This window comes from Thalassophryne amazonica, chromosome 3 (genome assembly GCF_902500255.1).
Source record: "Thalassophryne amazonica chromosome 3, fThaAma1.1, whole genome shotgun sequence".
Lineage (NCBI taxonomy): Eukaryota > Metazoa > Chordata > Actinopteri > Batrachoidiformes > Batrachoididae > Thalassophryne > Thalassophryne amazonica.
The window spans coordinates 49,341,188-49,363,254 of record NC_047105.1 but is presented as its reverse complement, the minus strand read 5'-3'; the positions used below and the strand labels follow the sequence as shown (position 1 = coordinate 49,363,254).

Here is a 22,067-nt window from a genome sequence, read left to right as displayed (position 1 = left end):
TGGGCCAGCAGTACCTCCTCTTCAGCAGCCCACACAACAGAAATAGCGTTGATCAAAATAATGAGGATAAAATCTATATTGGATTCCTGATCAGGATGCAACGTCTGATTTCGATCAAGTCTGAAACCACGTGCTCGGTCCCGATTTCCGATCACATGATCGGATCGGGACATCCCTAGTTACATTTGTATCAATAATATCTGAAAGGAAATGCTTTTGACAAAAACTACAGATTTTGTTTATTTATATTTATTTCCAGAGATCAAGGATCCACCATGTACGTCAAGGATCCAGTGACCATGTACAGATTCTATTGATTTTTATTTATGTGCACAGATCAAGGATCCAGTGACCAGTGGTGGGCACACTTCTGATAATCCGATAACAGATAATTTTCGAAGATAATGTTTTCTTTATCAGATTATCTTTTTAGATAACTTCAAAAACTTCCGATGAATTGTCCTCCGATAACTTTTAGACCGATAATGCAGTAAACCCAGCTGAACAACAGCAAACATTTTTAAAATTTTAAATCAGTTCAGACCTACCTGTTAAAAGTTTCCTAACAGATGTATATAGTTCTACCCTCTGCAAACAGTAGAGAGATACTTCCAGGAAATACCACTCTACCTCTGCAGGCAAAGGAGAACTAGTCACAAAAAAACAAACAAAAAAACATTTCCTTTAACACCATACTGATACGCTGGCAATCGGACGCAGGACGTCGTGAGAGAACAGAGAACTTTCAGAAGAGGTCGGAATCAGCAGTTTATCCGGACATTTCACTGTTAAAGGAGATTTTTTTTAATGAAAGACGTGCGGATGGAGAAAAACACCTCTGTGTTGATAACCATTTGTAAAATCCAGGCGGGTTTTGGTGGCTTTCAGTTGAGTGAGTATCTGAGAAATTGTTTAACAGCAGGGCATCTCCTTTAACAGTGAAATGTCCGGATAAACTGCTGATTCCGACCTCTTCTGAAAGTTCTCTGTTCTCTCTCATGACGTCCTGGGTCAACAGAGGCTTAAATTTGGAGGTTTTCAGCTTGAAACAGGATGACGACGTCGCCTCGGAGTGCTGCGCGACATCCCGCTCCGTGGGAAGTCCTTACAGCGATAGAAACAATCCAAAATCTCTCATCAGCCGTTAAAATTTACACCGAAAACCAGCTGAATTTCTCGAATGGTCTCCACTCGGATGTGCCTCACAGTTTTTGAAAAAAGTTTGATCAAGCACAGCGCCAGTCTCTCAGCAACTTCTCAGACAAAGGAATTCCGACGAGGGGGCTGGACCACTCCTTCCACAAGGCGTGCTCACAGGCGAATGACATCACCGACAGGCGTGAAAAAACTCTCGCATGCCCACGAGGGTTCAAGCTTGGCTGATGTAATCACACGTGATTCAAATCCATGTGGTTTTTTAAAAAATAATAAGGTCGGATACTTTTCTCACAGACCTCGTATGTTTTAGTTTTAAAATAATGTGCTAAATTTTAAGGTTTTGTGAGCACATGCTGAGCCCAGCAGTGCATTATGAGTAGGACAGGGTGTTCACGACAGGACAAATGTATTTCAGACACTCTGTTCAGGCTCCACGGCCAGCAGCATTAAACTCTAGTGCCTAAAACTCTTGTGAATATATTCTCTGGGTTTATAGACATTATTGTATTTGCATTTGTTAAATTCCACGCATCTTAAATGTAGCAGACGGATTATCTGGGATTTTGTTTTGGAAAGATTTCAAGGCCTCTATTGCCATCTACTGGCCAAGTTTAAAAACAAAACAACAACAACAACAACAACAAAAACCATTACAAGACAGCTCTGCGGTGTTTGCACAGGCACAGTGCGAGCGGTTGGACACTTGTAGCTCTGCAGCAGCAGGATACCCTCACGACGGCTGACCAGAATAATATCAAACAGGTTTGATTTTCATTTGACCATACGATCCGCGATCAGGAGGTGGTTGTCAGATGTTAAACGCAGCTAGTTACTCCATGTACACTACAAGATGCAGGATGCGCAATTAACCTGAAACTCGGTCCAAAAAATTCTCTTGCACAGTGTAAAGCCAACATTTATGTATCAATATTGAGTGCACGTTTTACAACATCATAAAACGTGCGCACATTCTCTCCACATGTAAAAGATTTTGCGATGACACTTCCAGGGCTCCGTAAAAATGCCTGTTTTTACAAATAAAAAATGGAATATTTTACAAAAGCACATTTATCTCAATTATCTGTAAACACCAACACACGACATACGTCACATTAACGTGTTGGTTTACATAATGAATGATTGAATCAATCAGTGTTTAGCAGAGGCACATTTTACCCAGAATCCTTTGCGATCTGTCTGTGTGTGTTACAAAACCTCAGAATTAGAGCATTATTCAACATTAAAAGATATATGTTATATTTTAACTTTGTACAAATGACAGAATTTACATTAATGGAGTTATTCTATCACTATTCACACAAAACCATAAGTCAGGATGCCTTTATTTTTCAAGACCTCCGCCTGACCGAAGCATTGTGATTGGTAGAGAGCTGGCTTTGTGACTGCTCTCAGGGTGCTTCAGTGCTGTAGCCGTGTAGCTTCCAGCAGAGGGCAGCATGTTCAAACATAGAAATGCTGACTTGTTTGAGTCTTATATCGTTTCCAAAAGTGATCGTGGTGTTAAAACTCAAATTCAGCTTGTTAGTAGTTGCAAATGTACCAGAGACAACACTGCAATTTATCGATTATCTGTAACTTCCGATACATTTTTGGGTGGTTTATCAGTTTATCTTTATCAAAGATAACTTTTCAGTTATCTGATTATCTGTTATCGAAGTTAATTTTTTTGTTATCTGTGCCCACCACTGCCAGTGACCAATTTCATATTTAATTACTTTAAGACTCAATAAAATGTTGTTGACATAGAAAACCTGTAAGGCCTACTTTTAGTACACAGAAGATTCACAAAAGATATTGATAAAGAAACTGATAAAGAATCGGATCAATAAGCAGAATTGATAATGGCACTGATAGATAAAATTTTAGCAATACCCATCCCTAATTGTATCACATCGTATCGCATTGTGAGGAATTGAATTGCCATCAAATACATATCAAATCGCATCGAATCAGGAACAGGGGTGAATCATATTGCATCGTGTCGTAACTATCGTCATGTATTGCAATATGTATCCTATCGCTGGTAGTGTATTCAGGTGCGTATCGAAGCGTTGTCATGGATGAGATTATATGCCTATCCCACACCTTCACTGGAGGTGGCCAAGCTGAAGATGCTACGATTGTCCTTGGTAGTGATAAGGATGGACAAGATTACAAATGATCATATCAGAGCGAAGATGTAGGGAGGATGGTTTGGAAACAAAGTGAGAGAGGTGAGATTGAGATAGATTGTACACCTGCAGAAGGGGGTTGCGAGGTAAACTGAGAGAAGGATGCTGAGGATAGAGCCATCTGGTAAATGAAAAAGAGGAAGACCAAAGAGGAGGTTTAAGGATGTGATGAGTTTGAACATACAGGTTGTTGATGTGACTGAACAAGATGCAGAGGACAGGACAGGCTGAGATGTAGAACAATGATCTGCGGTCATGATCCCTGATGGCAGCCAGAAGAAGAAGAAGTCATAACAAGTGTTGCCAACTTGGCGACTTTCTTGCTAAAACTGGCGACTTTTGAAAACCTCTTTACGACTTATTTTCTCAAAAGCAACTAGCAATAAATCTAGCTACTTGTCCTGGCTTCAGTGGAGACTTTTCTGTTGTTTGGCAACTCAAAAGTGAAAGTCTCTGTTGTCACCTCCGCCGCAGTTGACTGTAAAGCACTGAGCAGAGGGACATCTACAATCCTCCGCGCTCAAACACTCCCACGTGATGCGTCGTTTGCTGTGCTGACTAATTAGTCTCCAGACTGAGAAGCCCTGGCCTTGAGAAGTTATTTTATTTTGAGAAGTTCAATTTTAATGGCAAAATAAATAAACAAACCAAGAATCAAGTTTATTTGTGGTTCAAAATATTTTGAAGGTGGTTTTGCTCACTTTTTGTCTCTAACACACTGTTTTTTTTTCTTCAAAACTTTATTTCAACAAATACATTAACAAACAGTAAATAAACAATTAAGGCCACAATAACATTCACAGGATTATTATAAATAGAAAGAGATAGAAAATAAAATAAATTGTACAGTAACAAAAGTAAAGGGATTCTTTAACATTAATTCTTTTTTAAAAGTGACATTTGGGAGAGTCTGCTTATATATTGTTCAAATTCAGCCAGAAGTCCGTGTAAATTCCTTTTCAACCCTGAATATGAATATGGAATTTACCAAACAATATTAAAAGGTTGATAATGTTTTCAATGGTCTATCCTACTTTTTTTTTTCCCTACAGCATCATCTGTTATGACATCATACTATGCAAATAATATGCAGATTAGATGATGACATTTTTGGACAGCCAATAGCTACTTTTTTTTTTACTGAGGAGTTGGCAACACTGCATAACAAGCCCTTTACGTACTCCTGAGATGGCTGGGGTGCCTATTGGTGCTTCTTGTTTGCATCAGCCGAAAGCGATGCATATGTGCCAGAGTGCAGGAACACAAAGTGACGGCACAAAACAGAATCTCAGTTACGGAAAAAAAAAGTAGTGATTTTCTCTTCCATGCATCACAGAGAGTATTAATAAATGAGATTACTTACGGTACAGGCACCCTGCCTCTCCATTGAGTTGAGACCATCCGGGACAACACTTATACACAGTCTGGTAATCCTGTCGGTACACTTGTCTGTACGCTGTGTAGTAAACCGTCCTGTTGCCAAGATAAACATTAAGTTATAAATCTTTCAACTAAACCTGCTGAAATAAAGGTATAAAACACATCTAACAAAGAAAACTCTATCAAGGCATGGAAATGGAAAATAAAACACTAATTTTAGCATTCCACTCCAAAATAATAGCGTGTGAGCATGTTTTATTAGGACTATATTTAACTTTTAAGTAAGACATAACAATTCTGATGTTTTATGTGGTTGGATTTTGGTAAATCACAGAAAAACAAACAAAGCTTTGGTAGTAATCTGTTCAAATGACTGGCAGTCCTCTCAGAAGCATGCAATTAAGACAACATTTTCCCAGACTTAAGCCCTGATTTAAGTGTCAGCGTGAATGCTAGACTCCACTTCAGAGAAGGGTGCGCGTCCCTGTACTTTGGGACCCCTATTATTTCTTCACATCCATTACACACTGGAGAAACATGTTTTGTTTACAGCAACTAATTGTGGCTTTGGCTGCATGCAAAGCTCACTTTGACTTTGTCACACAACAAATACTGCAGAGAAAATGAGCAGAGAGGTGCAGCGCGAAGGTGACTCACAAACACAGGCTAACATGTTAGCCTAGCGCCAAATAGCCGTGACAGTCGACGAAGTGGAACAACACCTTGTACTTAACTGTATGAGAGGCTCAAAGCCATTATTACAGAGCCTGAGAAATAAAAAGATAGAGCAAAGAGAAGGTTGAGAAGTGGCCACACTGTCTAAAGATGCTTTTCCTACATGGGTTTTGTACATTCCAATAGTTTTTAGTTATTTGCACAAAATGCAGGCTGCATGACTGGGAGGTGATCGGAAAGGTGCCAACATGACATGAAAATTCTCTGACACCAACACAACACAACAGTGATTTTGTTGTTGTTGTTTGTTTTGTTGGTTGGTTGGTTGGTTGGTTGGTTGTTGTTTTTTTTAGCGTTGTTAGGGTGCACACAAATTACAATAAAAAGTAATTTGCCTAAAAGAGGAAACATCACCACTAGTAGTTCACAGAAACATATGAAAAGTAACATCTGAAACACTGACAGCAAATCCAAATCACGTGAGAATAAACAATATTAAAGAAAGTAGATAAAAACAATTGGAAGAATTGAATATTGAGTTAGGACAGTGATGTAACAGCTTGAAGGGAACAGAAGTGTAACACCATTTTCCAGTGCTACAGAGGAACCTCAAGACCTCAGATGGGTCCCAAACCCTGAGAGCCATAAAAACGGGAACCCCTAGCCAAACAATGCAGGGGCCTGATGTGCCCCAGTTAGCATGCCCAAGGTGTTACTGTTCCCAGTAACACCCAGTAAGTGCAGGAGGCACACATATTACACCCCATTATGTAACAACACCTCATTATGTAACACCATCCCAAGCAGGCAAATACACCTCAAAAGCTACCAGACCGGTGAATGAGAGGAAGCAGGGGAAGATCCACACCCATGGATTGGGCAAGAGCAGCAGAAGGTGAATGTCTTCTGAACACTACAAAACATTAAAAGATTTTTCTAAACAGAACACTGCATACCCGTCAGGTGAGGCTTGGAGCAAAACAGAGTAGATAGTAGGTGGAGATCAGGAGACTACCGATGAGGTTTATTACTCACCTCCTCTCATAGCCTGTGCACCACGTCTGTCCCACGCAGCCTTGTTTCCACACTTTAACCATACGTGTGAAAGCCTGCACGCACGGCTGCCTCTGGGCTACCAGCGCCAGCTCCCTCTCCACACACACATTTGGCCTAAAAGAAAAACACTTAACGTGTCAAACTGTTATTGAGTTGTTTTACAGATGTACAGATGGCAGAGGAGTAATTTATGAAGACATAAGAAATATGGTTGTCAAGAACATAATGCTCACAAGCGTATTGTGTTTAACACGGTTATACTTTTTCCATTTGTTACCCGATGGCCATTAGATATGCCATCGGGTATTGCGAAGGCTTTGCATCCGTCTGTCTGTCTGTCTGTCTGTGCTCAGCATAAGTCCAGTCCTATTACTCTCAGAGACTTCAAATTGACAGGGAACATTCTTCGGACACAGACCTTGGACAAGTTCAAAGATGGCTAACCTTGACGTATTTTAAGAAGTTAAAAACTCATATTGTTTCAATTAGGCATGTGGAGATTAATCCATACGAATCCGTATCTAGCTTCAAACGTGTGCGATGCAAGTGCATCGATTCATTCAGTGTGCATTGAGTCATTTGACAGGTTGAATCGCAATGGATCGCTTGCTGCCTGCTTTCATCGATTTTTTTTCCGATGCAGATTGAATGCACCACGGATGGAAGCCAGAAAGCACATTTCTACCACAACAAACACGATAACATCAAAAGCCTTTTTGCTTAAAGATTTCCTTATCTGTGCTTACGTTTGGGACACTGGAGTGGCCATTGTTTTTGAGGGTGTTTATTGGAAAATGATCATTTCTCTACATTGATTGCAGACTGCAATGGGTCTGTTTGAAACTTGAAGCAACGAAGCAGCGCTTCGACCCACTGTTCGCTGGTTTTTGGAAGTGGCAAGTCCACTGGCCTGAGCACCAAACTAAGCACCAAAGAGTAAACTGAAGTTGTCCATCAGGTAATGGAAATAATAAATAATAATATCGTGGGACTAAGTGCACAGCTCCAAAGAGCCGTGCAGATTTCAGTCAGAATTAATAACTTCTGAGCAAATCGCCATTTTAAAATCAAATGACACCTCTTTTCAAATGTTATAATACAAACAATAAATTACAACTGACCAAACCCGTTTTTTTCCCAAAATGAGACGTCCTTCATTTTTTATGAATTACAGTGGGTAAAAAAGTATTTAGTTAGTCCCTGATTGTGCACGTTCTCCTACTTAGAAAGACGACACAGGTCTGTAATTTTCATCATAGGTACCCTTCAACTATGACAGACAAAATGAGAAAAAAATTCCAGGAAATCACATTATAGAAAGATTTTAGATTTAAAATAATTTATTTGTAAATTATTGTGGAAAATAAGTATTTGGTCACCCACAAACATACTAGAGAAGTTTGAATCTTCGACTGGACTGGGTTGCTTGACGCGAGGACGTTTCGCTTCAAATCGCAGAAGCTTCCTCAGCTAAAATTCTTGCTCTGGTGGTCTGACTTCTGTCTTGACTCTTGTAGAGAAGAATAATCAAGAAGTCACAAAAGCTGGAGTTTTAAACCTAACCAGACCCCTCCTACCAAGATTCAAGCTTCTCTACTATGGAAACCACCTGGACAACTGAGAGCCTACACAGAAACACCCACAAACAAGCAAGATTTCTGGCTCTCACAGACCTCTAACTTCTTCTTTAAGAAGCTCTTCTGTCCTCCACCTGTTACCTGTATTAATGGCATCTGTTGTAACTCTTATCTGTATAAAAGACACCTATCGACAGCCTCAAACAGTCAGACTGCAAACTCAACCATGGCCAAGACCAAAGAGCTGTCAAAGGACACCAGGAAGAAAATTGTAGATGTGCACCAGACTGGGAAGAGTGAATCTACAATAGTCAAACAGGTTGTGTGAATAAATCAACTGTGGGAGCAATTGTAACGAAATGGAAGACATACAAGACCATTGATAATCTCCCTCGATCTGGGGCTCCACGCAAGATGTCATCACGTTGGGGTCAAAATGATCATGAGAACGGTGAACAAAAATCCCAGAACTACACAGAGGGACCTGATGAATGACCTGCAGAGAGCTGGGACCAAAGTAACAAAGGCTACACACTACGCAGAGAGGGACTCAAATCCTGCAGTGCCAGGTGTGTCCCCCTGCTTAAGCCAGTAAGTGTCCAGGCCCGTTTGAAGTTTGCCAAAGAACATATGGATGATCCAGAAGAGGAATGGGAGAATATCATGTGGTCAGATGAAACCAAAACAGAACTTTTTAGTAAAAACTCAACTAGTCATATTTGGAGGAAGACGGATACTGAGTTGCATTCCAAGAACACCATATCTACTGTGAAACATGGGGGTGGAAACATCATGCTTTGGGGCTGTTATTCTGTAAGGGGGACAGGACAATCTGATCTGTGTTAAGGAAAGAATGAACGTGGCCATGTATTGTGAGATTTTAGCCAAAACCTGCTTCCATCAGTGAAAGCATTGAAGATGGGTCTTCCAGCAGGCCAATGATTCCAAACACACCGCTCGGGCAATGAAGGAGTGGCTCTGTAAGAAGCATTTAAAGGTCCTGGAGTGGCCTAGCCAGTCTCCAGACCTCAACCCCATAGAAAATTAGTGGAGGGAGTTGAAAGTCTGTGTTGCCCAGCGACAGCCCCAAAACATCACTGCTCTAGAGGAGATCTGCATGGAGGAATGGACCAAAATACCAGCTACAGTGTGTGCAAACCTGGTGAAGACTTACAGGAAATGTTTGATCGCTGTCATTGCCAACAAAGATTATGTTACAAAGTATTGAGATGAAATTTTTTTATTGACCAAATACTTATTTTCCACCATAATTTACAAATGAATTTTTTAAAAATCCTACAATGTGATTTCCTGGAATTTTTTTCTCATTTTGTCTCTCACAGTTGAAGTGCACCTATGATGAAAATTACAGACCTCTCTCATCTTTCTAAGTAGGACAACCTGCACAATCAGGGACTGACTAAATACTTTTTTTTACCCCACTGTACATCCTGATGTGCAGCGCAACCGGCTGAAGAGCTCAGCTCAGAGTCTATGGAGTTACATTTGTGTCATAATATCTGAAAGGAAATGCTTTTGACAAAAACTAAAGATTTTATTTCTATTTCTGTTCAGATATCAAGGATCCATCATTTACATCAAGGATCTAGTGACCATGTACACATTTTATTGATTTTTATTCATGTCCAGTGATCAAGGATCCAGTGACCAATTTCATATTTATTTACTTTAAGACTCAATAAAATGTTGTTGACACAGAAAATCTGTAAAACTTACTTTTAGTACACAGAAAATTCACAAAAGGTATTGATAAGGGAATCAATAAAGAATCTGAATGATAAGCAGAATTGATAATGGCATCGGTATCGATAAAATCTTATCGATACCTATCCCTAATCGTATCGCACCAAATTGCATCATATCACATTGCGACAAATTTAATCACCATCAAATACATATCAAATCGCACCAAATCGGGAACAGGGGTGAATTGTATTATCAGTATCGTCATGTATCACTATATGTATCGTATCGCTGGTAGTGTATCGAGGTGCGTATCGAATCGTTGTCAATAATGAGATTCACATGCCTAGTTTCAATCTGTTCAGTTTTGTTTTTGAGTGACGGGCGTGACACCCAATCAGAGTAGAGCTGCACTGTGACATTAGTGGCTGCTCTCTCCAAAATTGCTTCATTTTGTGTTTTATATATGATTCTCATATATTACATAAAAGCTAGCGAGAAACATTTCTAAAACTGAAAACGATGTTTTTGGAACCTAATAACACCTCTGAACGTATTTACAAGACATTTCATGGACTTTAGCGTGGTGACATCACAGGCTGGTACCTAGCTACAAAACTCAGTTTTGTGTGTAAATATAACCTCTGTGTCATATGTTATGTAAAAGCTAGAGAGAAATAAACACTTCTAAAACTGAAAACGCTGTTTATGTAACCTGATAACACCTCTGTCTCTACAAGACATTTTGCAGATGTTAGTGTGCATGCTAACTTCCACTAATTCAAAGCTAACTTTCTATGGAGTTAAACAGTGCTGCCACAGTTACTTTGAAAAAGTAATCCAATTACTGATTACTGATTACTCCTTGAAAAAGTAACTTAGTTACTTTACTGATTACTCAATTGGAAAAGTAACTAAGTTAGATTACTAGTTACTTTTTTAGTTACTTTCTCCAGCTGCCGACAACAACCCTCTGCCACCTCAACATGACAATGATACTTGTTTTGCCAAAACTCACTTTATAGTCACCCTTTCTTGGCTTCAATGAAAATAAATACTTGTTTTATAAAAAGTAAAATAAAGACATCTTTCTTGACCTCATATTTAACTGTTGACAGCACTGTAACAGTAAAACTTGCAATTTCTAACCTACATTGTTTATAAATGTAACTATTAAATTCATTCTAACATTTTTCTAACATTTAAATTCTCTCTAAACATTTTACTTGTCGAAATTATTATTATTTTAAGTAGTATTAGTAGCTGTAGTAAAAAAAGATTCAAAACTGGACCTTTAATCTAGGGGTGTTGTGGGGGGGGGCACATCCTTGCCCCACACCCCCATTCCATCTGGATTCGCCCCTGCTTTGGCGTTTGAGCACAAAGAATGGATAACATTTATTTATGCAGAAAACATGACCAGAGTTACAGGTAAGACAGTTTTATTGCGTTTTCACATCATGTGGTCCTCAGAAAGAAAGTTTAGGTGCATTTGAGTGGAAAATAGTGTTTGTGGTTGACACGTCGCGGAGGATCAGCTGTTTTTAGCAGCAGATACGGAGCGGCTCAGAGGGGGAAAAAAGCATAAAAATGTCTTTGTAAAGCTCAGTGCAGGTGTGCTGTTGTCACCGCACTTTAAGAGGTGAGGACGAGTTGTAGCTGTTGCAGAAAAACACGGATGAAAAGCTCACAGCTCTCTTAAAGTGGGCAGTTCAGTCAAACCCCGACCCCCTGCCCACGGAACAAGTTTAATGCTGCTATCGACCCATAATGCAAAAATAATAGTAACACACAGTGACTTGGAGAAGCAACTTTAATCTGATTACTGATTTGGAAAGATTAACGCGTTAGATTACTCGTTACTAAAAAAAGTGGTCAGATTAGAGTAACGCGTTACTAAGTAACGCGTTACCGGCATCACTGCTCATTAATACCTGCAAATGCACAGAGGGTGATCTACAAATATTCCTTGATTTCACAACTTCTGTTCTTAAAACATAAATATTGTTTTTGATTGATTGATTGATTGATAGAGGGGCTTTATTGAACATTTACAAATTGTACATCAGAAAATAGGACCTTAATAATTAATTAAACAACTGCAAATTACAAAGAAAATACGGCCGAGGGTACTTTAGCATTGCATTATATTTTTTATTTTAAAAGACTTGGGAGGAAAATTCCTTTAATGTCGTCAGTCTAAACACGGATCATAAAAAACAATTACCTATCTTATCTAAAAATGTTTGTTTCTGATTAGCATGGTCAAAGCAACGGTAAAAAGGCCATAAAAGCAATGGTATGAATAGGAATAATTCCAAAACTGGGATTGGCAAATGCAACTTTGTCTGTCAAAAAAGGAACAATATTTTGGTTGTTGTTTATTGTCAATGCAGCAATATATGCAGTAGTTAATATACAATATACAATGGCTCATTTGCAATACAGATTAAAATGTTGCCCCATCCTCAACTACATGCTCTCTCTCTTCATTTATTACTGTTTTACTTTCCTGTTCTGTTGTACATTTTGGTGATGGTTTCCATTATATGCAAACTCTGGAACAGTGAAACAGGTGAAAGTTTCAAAGCAGTGTTTCAAGTTAGCCATTAGTAATATGCAGTAACGGCAAACACTTTGGCACCATCCCCAGCCACACATTCTATCTATTCTTTAATTACACTTTTACCTTCCTGTGTGTTTCTCTACACATTTGCTAGTTTAACTCCACTCATTGGGCCTCATGTATCAACGTTGCGTACGGTGATATTTGAGTATATATGGGGTGTACGCCAAAACGGCTGCGCCACTTGGCATTTATCAATCTGGTCGTTGGCGTACGCTGCGCTGAAAATATACACCAGGTCGAGAGGTGGCGTAAATTATACACCAAAATGAACCAGCGCTGGAATCCACATAGAAATCAATCAATCAATCAATCAACTTTTTTTTTATATAGCGCCAAATCACAACAAACAGTTGCCCCAAGGCGCTTTATATTGTAAGGCAAGGCCATACAACAATCATGAAAAACCCCAACGGTCAAAACGACCCCCTGTGAGCAAGCACTTGGCAACAGTGGGAAGGAAAAACTCCCTCTTAACAGGAAGAAACCTCCAGCAGAACCAGGCTCAGGGAGGGGCAGTCTTCTGCTGAGACTGGTTGGGGCTGAGGGAAAGAACCAGGAAAAAGACATGCTGTGGAGGGGGGCAGAGATCGATCACTAATGATTAAATGCGGAGTGATGCATACAGAGCAAAAAGAGAAAGAAACAGTGCATCATGGGAACCCCCCCACAGTCTACGTCTAAAGCAGCATAACCAAGGGATAGTCCAGGGTCACCCGATCCAGCCCTAACTATAAGCCTTAGCGAAAAGGAAAGTTTTAAGCCTAATCTTAAAAGTAGAGAGGGTATCTGTCTCCCTGATCTGAATTGGGAGCTGGTTCCACAGGAGAGGAGCCTGAAAGCTGAAGGCTCTGCCTCCCATTCTACTCTTACAAACCCTAGGAACTACAAGTAAGCCTGCAGTCTGAGAGCGAAGCGCTCTATTAGGGTGATATGGTACTACGAGGTCCCTGAGATAAGATGGGACCTGATTATTCAAAACCTTATAAGTAAGAAGAAGAATTTTAAATTCTATTCTAGAATTAACAGGAAGCCAATGAAGAGAGGCCAACACGGGTGAGATATGCTCTCTCCTGCTAGTCCCCGTCAGTACTCTAGCTGCAGCATTTTGAATTAACTGAAGGCTTTTTAGGGAACTTTTAGGACAACCTGATAATAAAGAATTACAATAGTCCAGCCTAGAGGAAATAAATGCATGAATTAGTTTTTCAGCATCACTCTGAGACAAGACCTTTCTGATTTTAGAGATATTGCGTAAATGCAAAAAGGCAGTCCTACATATTTGTTTAATATGCGCTTTGAATGACATATCCTGATCAAAAATGACTCCAAGATTTCTCACAGTATTACTAGAGGTCAGGGAAATGCCATCCAGAGTAAAGATCTGGTTAGACACCATGCTTCTAAGATTTGTGGGGCCAAGTACAATAACTTCAGTTTTATCTGAGTTTAAAAGCAGGAAATTAGAGGTCATCCATGTCTTTATGTCTGTAAGACAATCCTGCAGTTTAGCTAATTGGTGTGTGTCCTCTGGCTTCATGGATAGATAAAGCTGGGTATCATCTGCGTAACAATGAAAATTTAAGCAATACCGTCTAATAATACTGCCTAAGGGAAGCATGTATAAAGTGAATAAAATTGGTCCTAGCACAGAACCTTGTGGAACTCCATAATTAACTTTAGTCTGTGAAGAAGATTCCCCATTTACATGAACAAACTGTAATCTATTAGACAAATATGATTCAAACCACCGCAGCGCAGTGCCTTTAATACCTATGACATGCTCTAATCTCTGTAATAAAATTTTATGGTCAACAGTATCAAAAGCAGCACTGAGGTCCAACAGAACAAGCACAGAGATAAGTCCACTGTCCGAAGCCATAAGAAGATCATTTGTAACCTTCACTAATGCTGTTTCTGTACTATGATGAATTCTAAAACCTGACTGAACCTCTTCAAATAGACCATTCCTCTGCAGGTGATCAGTTAGCTGTTTTACAACTACCCTCTCAAGAATCTTTGAGAGAAAAGGAAGGTTGGAGATTGGCCTATAATTAGCTAAAATAGCTGGGTCAAGAGATGGCTTTTTAAGTAATGGTTTAATTACTGCCACCTTAAAAGCCTGTGGTACATAGCCAACTAACAAAGATAAGTTGATCATATTTAAGATTGAAGCATTAAATAATGGTAGGACTTCCTTGAGCAGCCTGGCAGGAATGGGGTCTAATAAACATGTTGATGGTTTGGATGAAGTAACTAATGAAAATAACTCAGAAGGAACAATCGGAGAGAAACAGTCTAACCAAATACCGGCATCACTGAAAGCAGCCAAAGATAACGATACATCTTTGGGATGGTTATGAGTAATTTTTTCTCTAATAGTCAAAATTTTGTTAGCAAAGAAAGTCATGAAGTCATTACTAGTTAAAGTTAATGGAATACTCAGCTCAATAGAGCTCTGACTCTTTGTCAGCCTGGCTACAGTGCTGAAAAGAAACCTGGGGTTGTTCTTATTTTCTTCAATTAGTGATGAGTAGAAAGATGTCCTAGCTTTACGGAGGGCTTTTTTATAGAGCAACAAACTCTTTTTCCAGGCTAAGTGAAGATCTTCTAAATTAGTGAGACGCCATTTCCTCTCCAACTTACGGGTTATCTGCTTTAAGCTACGAGTTTGTGAGTTATACCACGGAGTCAGACACTTCTGATTTAAAGCTCTCTTTTTCAGAGGAGCTACAGCATCCAAAGTTGTCTTCAATGAGGATGTAAAACTATTGACGAGATACTCTAACTCCCTTACAGAGTTTAGGTAGCTACTCTGCTCTGTGTTGGTATATGACAATAGAGAACATAAAGAAGGAATCATATCCTTAAACCTAGTTACAGCGCTTTCTGAAAGACTTCTAGTGTAATGAAACTTATTCCCCACTGCAGGGTAGTCCATCAGGGTAAATGTAAATGTTATTAAAAAATGATCAGACAGAAGGGAGTTTTCAGGGAATACTGTTAAGTCTTCTATTTCCATACCATAAGTCAAAACAAGATCTAAGATATGATTAAAGTGGTGGGTGGACTCATTTACTTTTTGAGCAAAGCCAATAGAGTCTAATAATAGATTAAATGCAGTGTTGAGGCTGTCATTCTCAGCATCTGTGTGGATGTTAAAATCGCCCACTATAAGTATCTTATCTGAGCTAAGCACTAAGTCAGACAGAAGGTCTGAAAATTCACAGAGAAACTCACAGTAACGACCAGGTGGACGATAGATAATAACAAATAAAACTGGTTTTTGGGACTTCCAATTTGGATGGAAAAGACTAAGAGACAAGCTTTCAAATGAATTAAAGCTCTGTCTAGGTTTTTGATTAATTAATAAGCTGGAATGGAAGATTGCTGCTAATCCTCCGCCCCGGCCCATACTACGAGCATTCTGACAGTTAGTGTGACTCGGGGGTGTTGACTCATTTAAACTAACATATTCATCCTGCTGTAACCAGGTTTCTGTTAGGCAGAATAAATCAATACGTTGATCAATTATTATATCATTTACCAACAGGGACTTAGAAGAGAGAGACCTAATGTTTAATAGACCACATTTAACTGTTTTAGTCTGTGGTGCAGTTGAAGGTGCTATATTATTTTTTCTTTTTGAATTTTTTTGCTTAAATAGATTTTTGCTGGTTATTGGTGGTCTGGAAGCAGGCACCGTCTCTACGGGGATGGGGTAATGAGGGGATGGCAGGGGGAGAGAAGCTGCAGAGAGGTGTATAAGACCACAGCTCTGCCTCCTGGTCCCAACGCTAGACAGTCACAGTTTGGAGGATCCAAGAAAATTGGCCAGATTTCTAGAAATGAGAGCTGCTCCATCTAAAGTGGGATGGATGCCGTCTCTCCTAACAAGACCAGGTTTTCCCCAGAAGCTTTGCCAATTATCAATGAAGCCCACCTCATTTTTTGGACACCACTCAGACAGCCAGCAATTCAAGGAGAACATGCGGCTAAACATGTCACTCTCCGGTCTGATTGGGGAGGGGCCCAGAGAAAACAACAGAGTCCGACATTGTTTTTGCAAAGTTACACACCGATTTAATGTTAATTTTAGTGACCTCCGATTGGCGTAACCGAGTGTCATTACTGCCGACGTGAATTACAATCTTACCAAATTTACGCTTAGCCTTAGCCAGCAATTTCAAATTTCCTTCAATGTCGCCTGCTCTGGCCCCCGGAAGACAATTGACAATGGTTGCTGGTGTCGCTAACTTCACATTTCTCAAAACAGAGTCGCCAATAACCAGAGTTTGATCCTCGGCGAGTGTATCGTCGAGTGGGGAAAAACGGTTAGAGATGTGCACGGGTTGACGGTGTACACGGGGCTTCTGTTTAGGGCTACGCTTCCTCCTCACAGTCACCCAGTCGGCCTGCTTTCCCGACTGCCCGGGATCCGCCAGGGGGGAACTAACGGTGGCTAAGCCACCTTGGTCCGCACCGACTACAGGGGCCTGGTTAGCTGTAGAATTTTCCACGGTGCGGAGCCGAGTCTCCAATTCGCCCAGCCTGGCCTCCAAAGCTACGAATAAGCTGCACTTATTACAAGTACCGTTACTGCTAAAGGAGGCCGAGGAACAGCTAAACATTTCACAACCAGAGCAGAAAAGTGCGGGAGAGACAGGAGAAGCCGCCATGCTAAATCGGCTAAAAGCTAGTAGCTACGCAACCTAGTGGATTCCTAAAAACACGCAAAGTGAATAATGTGTAAATAATTTAGAGGTGATTCAGCAGAAGGAGTGCTTTAGTTAAGGCACCAGACAGGCCATGAAGCAGCACAAGTAACGCACGGCAACAGCGAACGCACGACAACGGTGCAAAAATAAAATAAAAATCCACTAGACAGGCTGTGGAGCAGCACAGGTAACACACGACAACGGTGGTAAAAAAAAATAAAATAAAATAAAATAAAATAAAAATCCACTAGACAGGCCGTGGAACAGCACAGGTAACGCACGACAACGGTGGTAAAAAATAAAATAAAAATCCACTAGACAGGCTGTGGAGCAGCACAGGTAACGCACGACAACGGCGGCAAAAAATAAAATAAAAATCCACTAGACAGGCTGCGGAGCAGCACAGGTAACGCACGACAACGGTGGTAAAAAAATAAATAAAAATAAAATAAAAATCCACTAGACAGGCCGTGGAACAGCACAGGTAACGCACGACAACGGTGGTAAAAAATAAAATAAAAATCCACTAGCCAGGCTGTGGAGCAGCACAGGTAACGCACGACAACGGCGGCAAAAAATAAAATAAAAATCCACTAGACAGGCTGTGGAGCAGCACAGGTAACGCACGACAACGGCGGCAAAAAATAAAATAAAAATCCACTAGACAGGCTGTGGAGCAGCACAGGTAACGCACGACAACGGCGGCAAAAAATAAAATAAAAATCCACTAGACAGGCTGCGGAGCAGCACAGGCAACGCACGACAACGGTGGCAAAAAACAATAAAAATCCACTAGACAGGCTGTGGAGCAGCACAGGTAACGCACGACAACGGTGGTAAAAAATAAAATAAAAATCCACTAGACAGGCTGTGGAGCAGCACAGGTAACGCACGACAACGGTGGTAAAAAATAAAATAAAAATCCACTAGACAGGCTGTGGAGCAGCACAGGTAACACACGACAACAGTGGTAAAAAATAAAATAAAAATCCACTAGACAGGCTGCGGAGCAGCACAGGTAACGCACGACAACAGTGGTAAAAAATAAAATAAAAATCCACTGAACAGGCTGTGGAGCAGCACAGGTAACACACGACAACAGTGCTAAAAAATAAAATAAAAATCCACTGGGCAGGCTGTGTACCAGCACAGGTAACACACGACAACAGTGCTAAAAAATAAAATAAAATATGATAAACAGTGCCATCATACAAATCAATGCATATGTTACATAAATAACACCTTCCTGATCATACTACATAATAATCAATACAAATCCCGCTTTTGCGGGATTGCTGGTCTATCGAGCACGATCCGTGGCCACAGCGCTGACAGCAAAGAAAGCGCTGCTCACCTTTTTCTCCAGATGTCGAGCCTGGAGCCAGAGCAGCGCTGAGCTTAACTTTATGTGGTGTGATCATTTTAGACAATCAAATTGATAATAACAACTGTACTCATAACTGAGTTTGTCACACGGAAACGGACACCTGCTGCAGCGAGGTGTGAGTGGAAAAAGGCGCAGCGTCAGGACGCAGAGGCCCGATCTGTGACATACTGGCGAGTCACTATTATTAATTTCTTATGTGTCCGACCTCGTTCGTTGATCGTTAAAATTAAATTCGTTAGTTCTAAATGCCATCATAATTATTTATAGGAATACGTTCTATTTTTGTTTCTCAAACAAATGTTTGGGCCTGAAAACAGTTTTTCCTACTAAGGTTTGAACTTTGACAGTGTTTACACACAAGAGAAAAAACAACTAAAAAACAATTGATATGACAGCCGCTTTTGATGCTCTATTGGCACGCGTCGTGATTGGTGGAGTTCTTTTTCTTTGCCGTCTTCCTGGCTTCCATGTCGTAAAATGAGGGTGTGTCTGAAGCGGAGTCTGAATATTTATGGGCGTGTTTATTATAATCACGATCGTTTCCACCCGCCGCATTTATCAAGGTCACGTCAGGCGTACGCCGGAAATGGGCACGTGCACACTGCTTGATACATGTCACGGCAACTTTGATGTATTTCAAGTTTACGCCGTAAATTTACGCCACAAGTGCGCAACATTGATACATGAGGCCCATTATGAGAGGCAACGACGCCCCCTCACGTCATCAATCCCGCCCCCTCGGATGTGAGAGTTATCAAAAAAAATAAAAAAGAAAGAAAAAGAAATACTGGAAAATATAGCAAAATATTAGTTATTCAATATTATTATCACTTTACCGGGGCGTTGCTGGGCCGGTATCGTAGATTTACGTCAATGGTACCTGGCTATACCCGCCCGCTATGTGTAAACAAATGACATCATAGCGTGCGCAGCCCAAGAACTGTCTGCAGAGGAGAGAAACTGTACGCAGAGGAAAAGATGAAAAGGCGAGAAGTGTGTTTTGGCCCCAATATGGATATTCCGGATGATTTTCTCAAGGATAGTACGACAATGAACAGCAGCTAAAGCAGCCAGCGAGGACGCCCTGCTGAATTTGTACAGCAGCGCGCGCACCAGGCTACAAGGCAGAAGTTAAGTGAGCCAACTTTTTATGTACGCGTTACGTGTTGTGTATCTCAGTAAAAAGTGATAATAATGTAAATAACATGCTGTTGTCGTACGGCATGCATTTTCTGAGTCCCTCTGTTCATGGCCAGTCGCCCACAATGACAGATATTAAAGTTATGTAGTGTTGTAAATATATCTACATGAAAGGTTTATCTTTGACCCGTCTCTTACAACGGTGTAGCCTAAATACACAAGCTTTCCAGGAGTGCACCCAATTCATTACGCACGCTCAGAGGCACGTCCCCTCCGGTGCGCACTTTTTTGGGGGGAGGGGCCTTAATATTTTTTTCTGGCGCTGGGCCTGTTCAAAATATAAGCAGAGCTTGTGCATTGCAATGAGGTCTCTGTATCTTGGGAAATTAGGACCTTCTGAGATCCCCATTTTCCGAATGAAGTAGGTAAAGAAAATTGCTAATTTCTTAACCGATGAGAAGACAAATGCTTCTCCATCATTACCAGCAAGAAAGGAATGAAGCTACCCCCTGTATGAATAGGATTTTTTCTCCCAACTGATCTCGAATCTGGACTGGCATAATTTGTAATTTGGTTTGAATTTGTCAATGCAGCAAGTGTAAAAAACAAATAAATAAACAAAAATAATTTTGATGGCACATACCATTGCCACATGTGGCTGCTGCTGTCAGCACCAGAGGTAGAATTTTCCATTGTTCTCTCATGTGACTGCAGTATCAGAAGTACTGTTTTTGAGATTATCTGTGTCATATTTGTGGAGGATAGAACTACTTGAATCAGCTCTTAGGTCCCATAAAAAACAATAGTTTATCATTCACGCCTGCATGCCGAAATTGGCCCGCATCTTTTTTTTTTCCGTTGAATTTTATTGATGGCGGTACAGCTGGTGCAAGAACCGGCACATCCGTTAGGTGACAAGTATGCTTTGGCTGAAGACAGCCGAAGTTTACTGATCTGGGCCCAGAACTTAAACTCTTGACAATGGAGGTAGCGTGGACACTAAGTACAAGGGGTGCAAGGTGAGTTTTTCCGCAGGGATTTGTAGGTCTGTGTTGACACAATCTATTCCGTGTGCCTTCTGGCAAACTGAAGCTGAAATTTCACACCTTCTTTTGAAGAAAATCCTTCTCTCTTGTTATATCAGAGAAAACTAAAAAAATAAAAATACGTATATTTATTTTTTAAACCTGCCCTCCCTCATCACTTTCTGATATCAAGGATAATAAACTAATGTTTTTTTTTTTTTTTTTTTTTTATTTAAAGGGGCCTTAAGCTGGAACAGTGATGGTCTAGTGGTTAAGGTGTTGGGCTTGAGTCCAGAAGATCATGGGTTCAAATCCCCACCTGACTGGAAAATCACTAAGGGCCCTTGGGCAAGGCCTTTAATCCCCTATTGCTCCCGGTGTGTAGTGAGCGCCTTGTATGGCAGCACCCTGACATCGGGGTGAATGTGAGGCATAATTGTAAAGCACTTTGAGCATCTGATGCAGATGGAAAAGCGCAATATAAATGCAGTCCATTTACCATTCCATTTATAACAGTGACTGAGCAGAGCAGAAGTGAAGCTGGAAGACAGATTAACTCAAGATGATGTCAAGCACCACCTATTGGTAGCATTTTTCCCATTTTTATTGGAAACTCAGAAAAATCTACTTTTGTGTGGACTTCAGAAGCAAACCCCCCCGCCTCCCGTCATACTCCTATGAATAGAACAGTAATTTCACCACACATTGTATTAAAATAGATTAATAGAGTAAAGAAGCCACAATAACATTATTTCTGTGATGACAGAAGACTAAATGACAGGAAAAAGGTATTATTTTCACCACCAGATCCTTCCTCTGTGATGTTTTTGTGGACCTCAGTCTGTCTGACTGTTGTCTTCTTCAGACTGTGCGGCTCTGCACAGAAGATCCAAAAAAATCCTGACCCTCACTGCAACATGAACTTTGAATGTTTGACACATTTCCACCAGCACACAAAAAACCTCAGAACAGGAATCGACCTCCACCTGCTCATGGGTTTTAAAATATCTGTCACTCATGATAACATAAAGAATTTTAAAAGAAACACTGTCCATAAGGAGATGAAAACTATACGGCAGCACAAAAAACATTTCAGGAAAAAAGAAAGTTTAGACATGAGTAGATGTATAATAAACGTTTTCTCACATGTAGGGCTGAAGATCGTCGCCCAAACGAAACGCTCGATTCTCTTTAACAAAAAAGAGGACAAAAGTCAAAATCAAGCCCTCCATCGTCCTCTTCTTTGCTCACGTTTTCAAAAACGCACACGTTCTCGCGGGCTCATCCACGTTACAAAGCAGTGATCCATGAAATCAAAATGTAGTGAAGTCAAACATCCGAGTTGGAAAAAAAAAGTCCAAAGACGCGTGCACGGGTCGGACGCACGGAAGTTCCAAAAGTGATGCGTCCGCGCCACGTGCCGCAGACG

The 22,067-nt window shown here is 40.5% G+C and overlaps 1 protein-coding gene across 1 annotated transcript in view; it reads right to left on the bottom strand.

The window, feature by feature from the left end:
* Window positions 1-22,067, bottom strand: part of LOC117507751 (multiple epidermal growth factor-like domains protein 6) — a 69,118-nt gene extending 47,051 nt beyond the window's left edge. The window contains exons 1-3 of the mRNA XM_034167562.1: window positions 21,785-22,067; window positions 6,441-6,575; window positions 4,714-4,823 (exon numbers count right to left, since the gene is read on the bottom strand). Coding sequence (XP_034023453.1) covers window positions 4,714-4,823; window positions 6,441-6,575; window positions 21,785-21,870 — 331 coding nt within the window. The 5' untranslated portion in view covers window positions 21,871-22,067. The remainder of the gene's footprint in view (window positions 1-4,713; window positions 4,824-6,440; window positions 6,576-21,784) is intronic.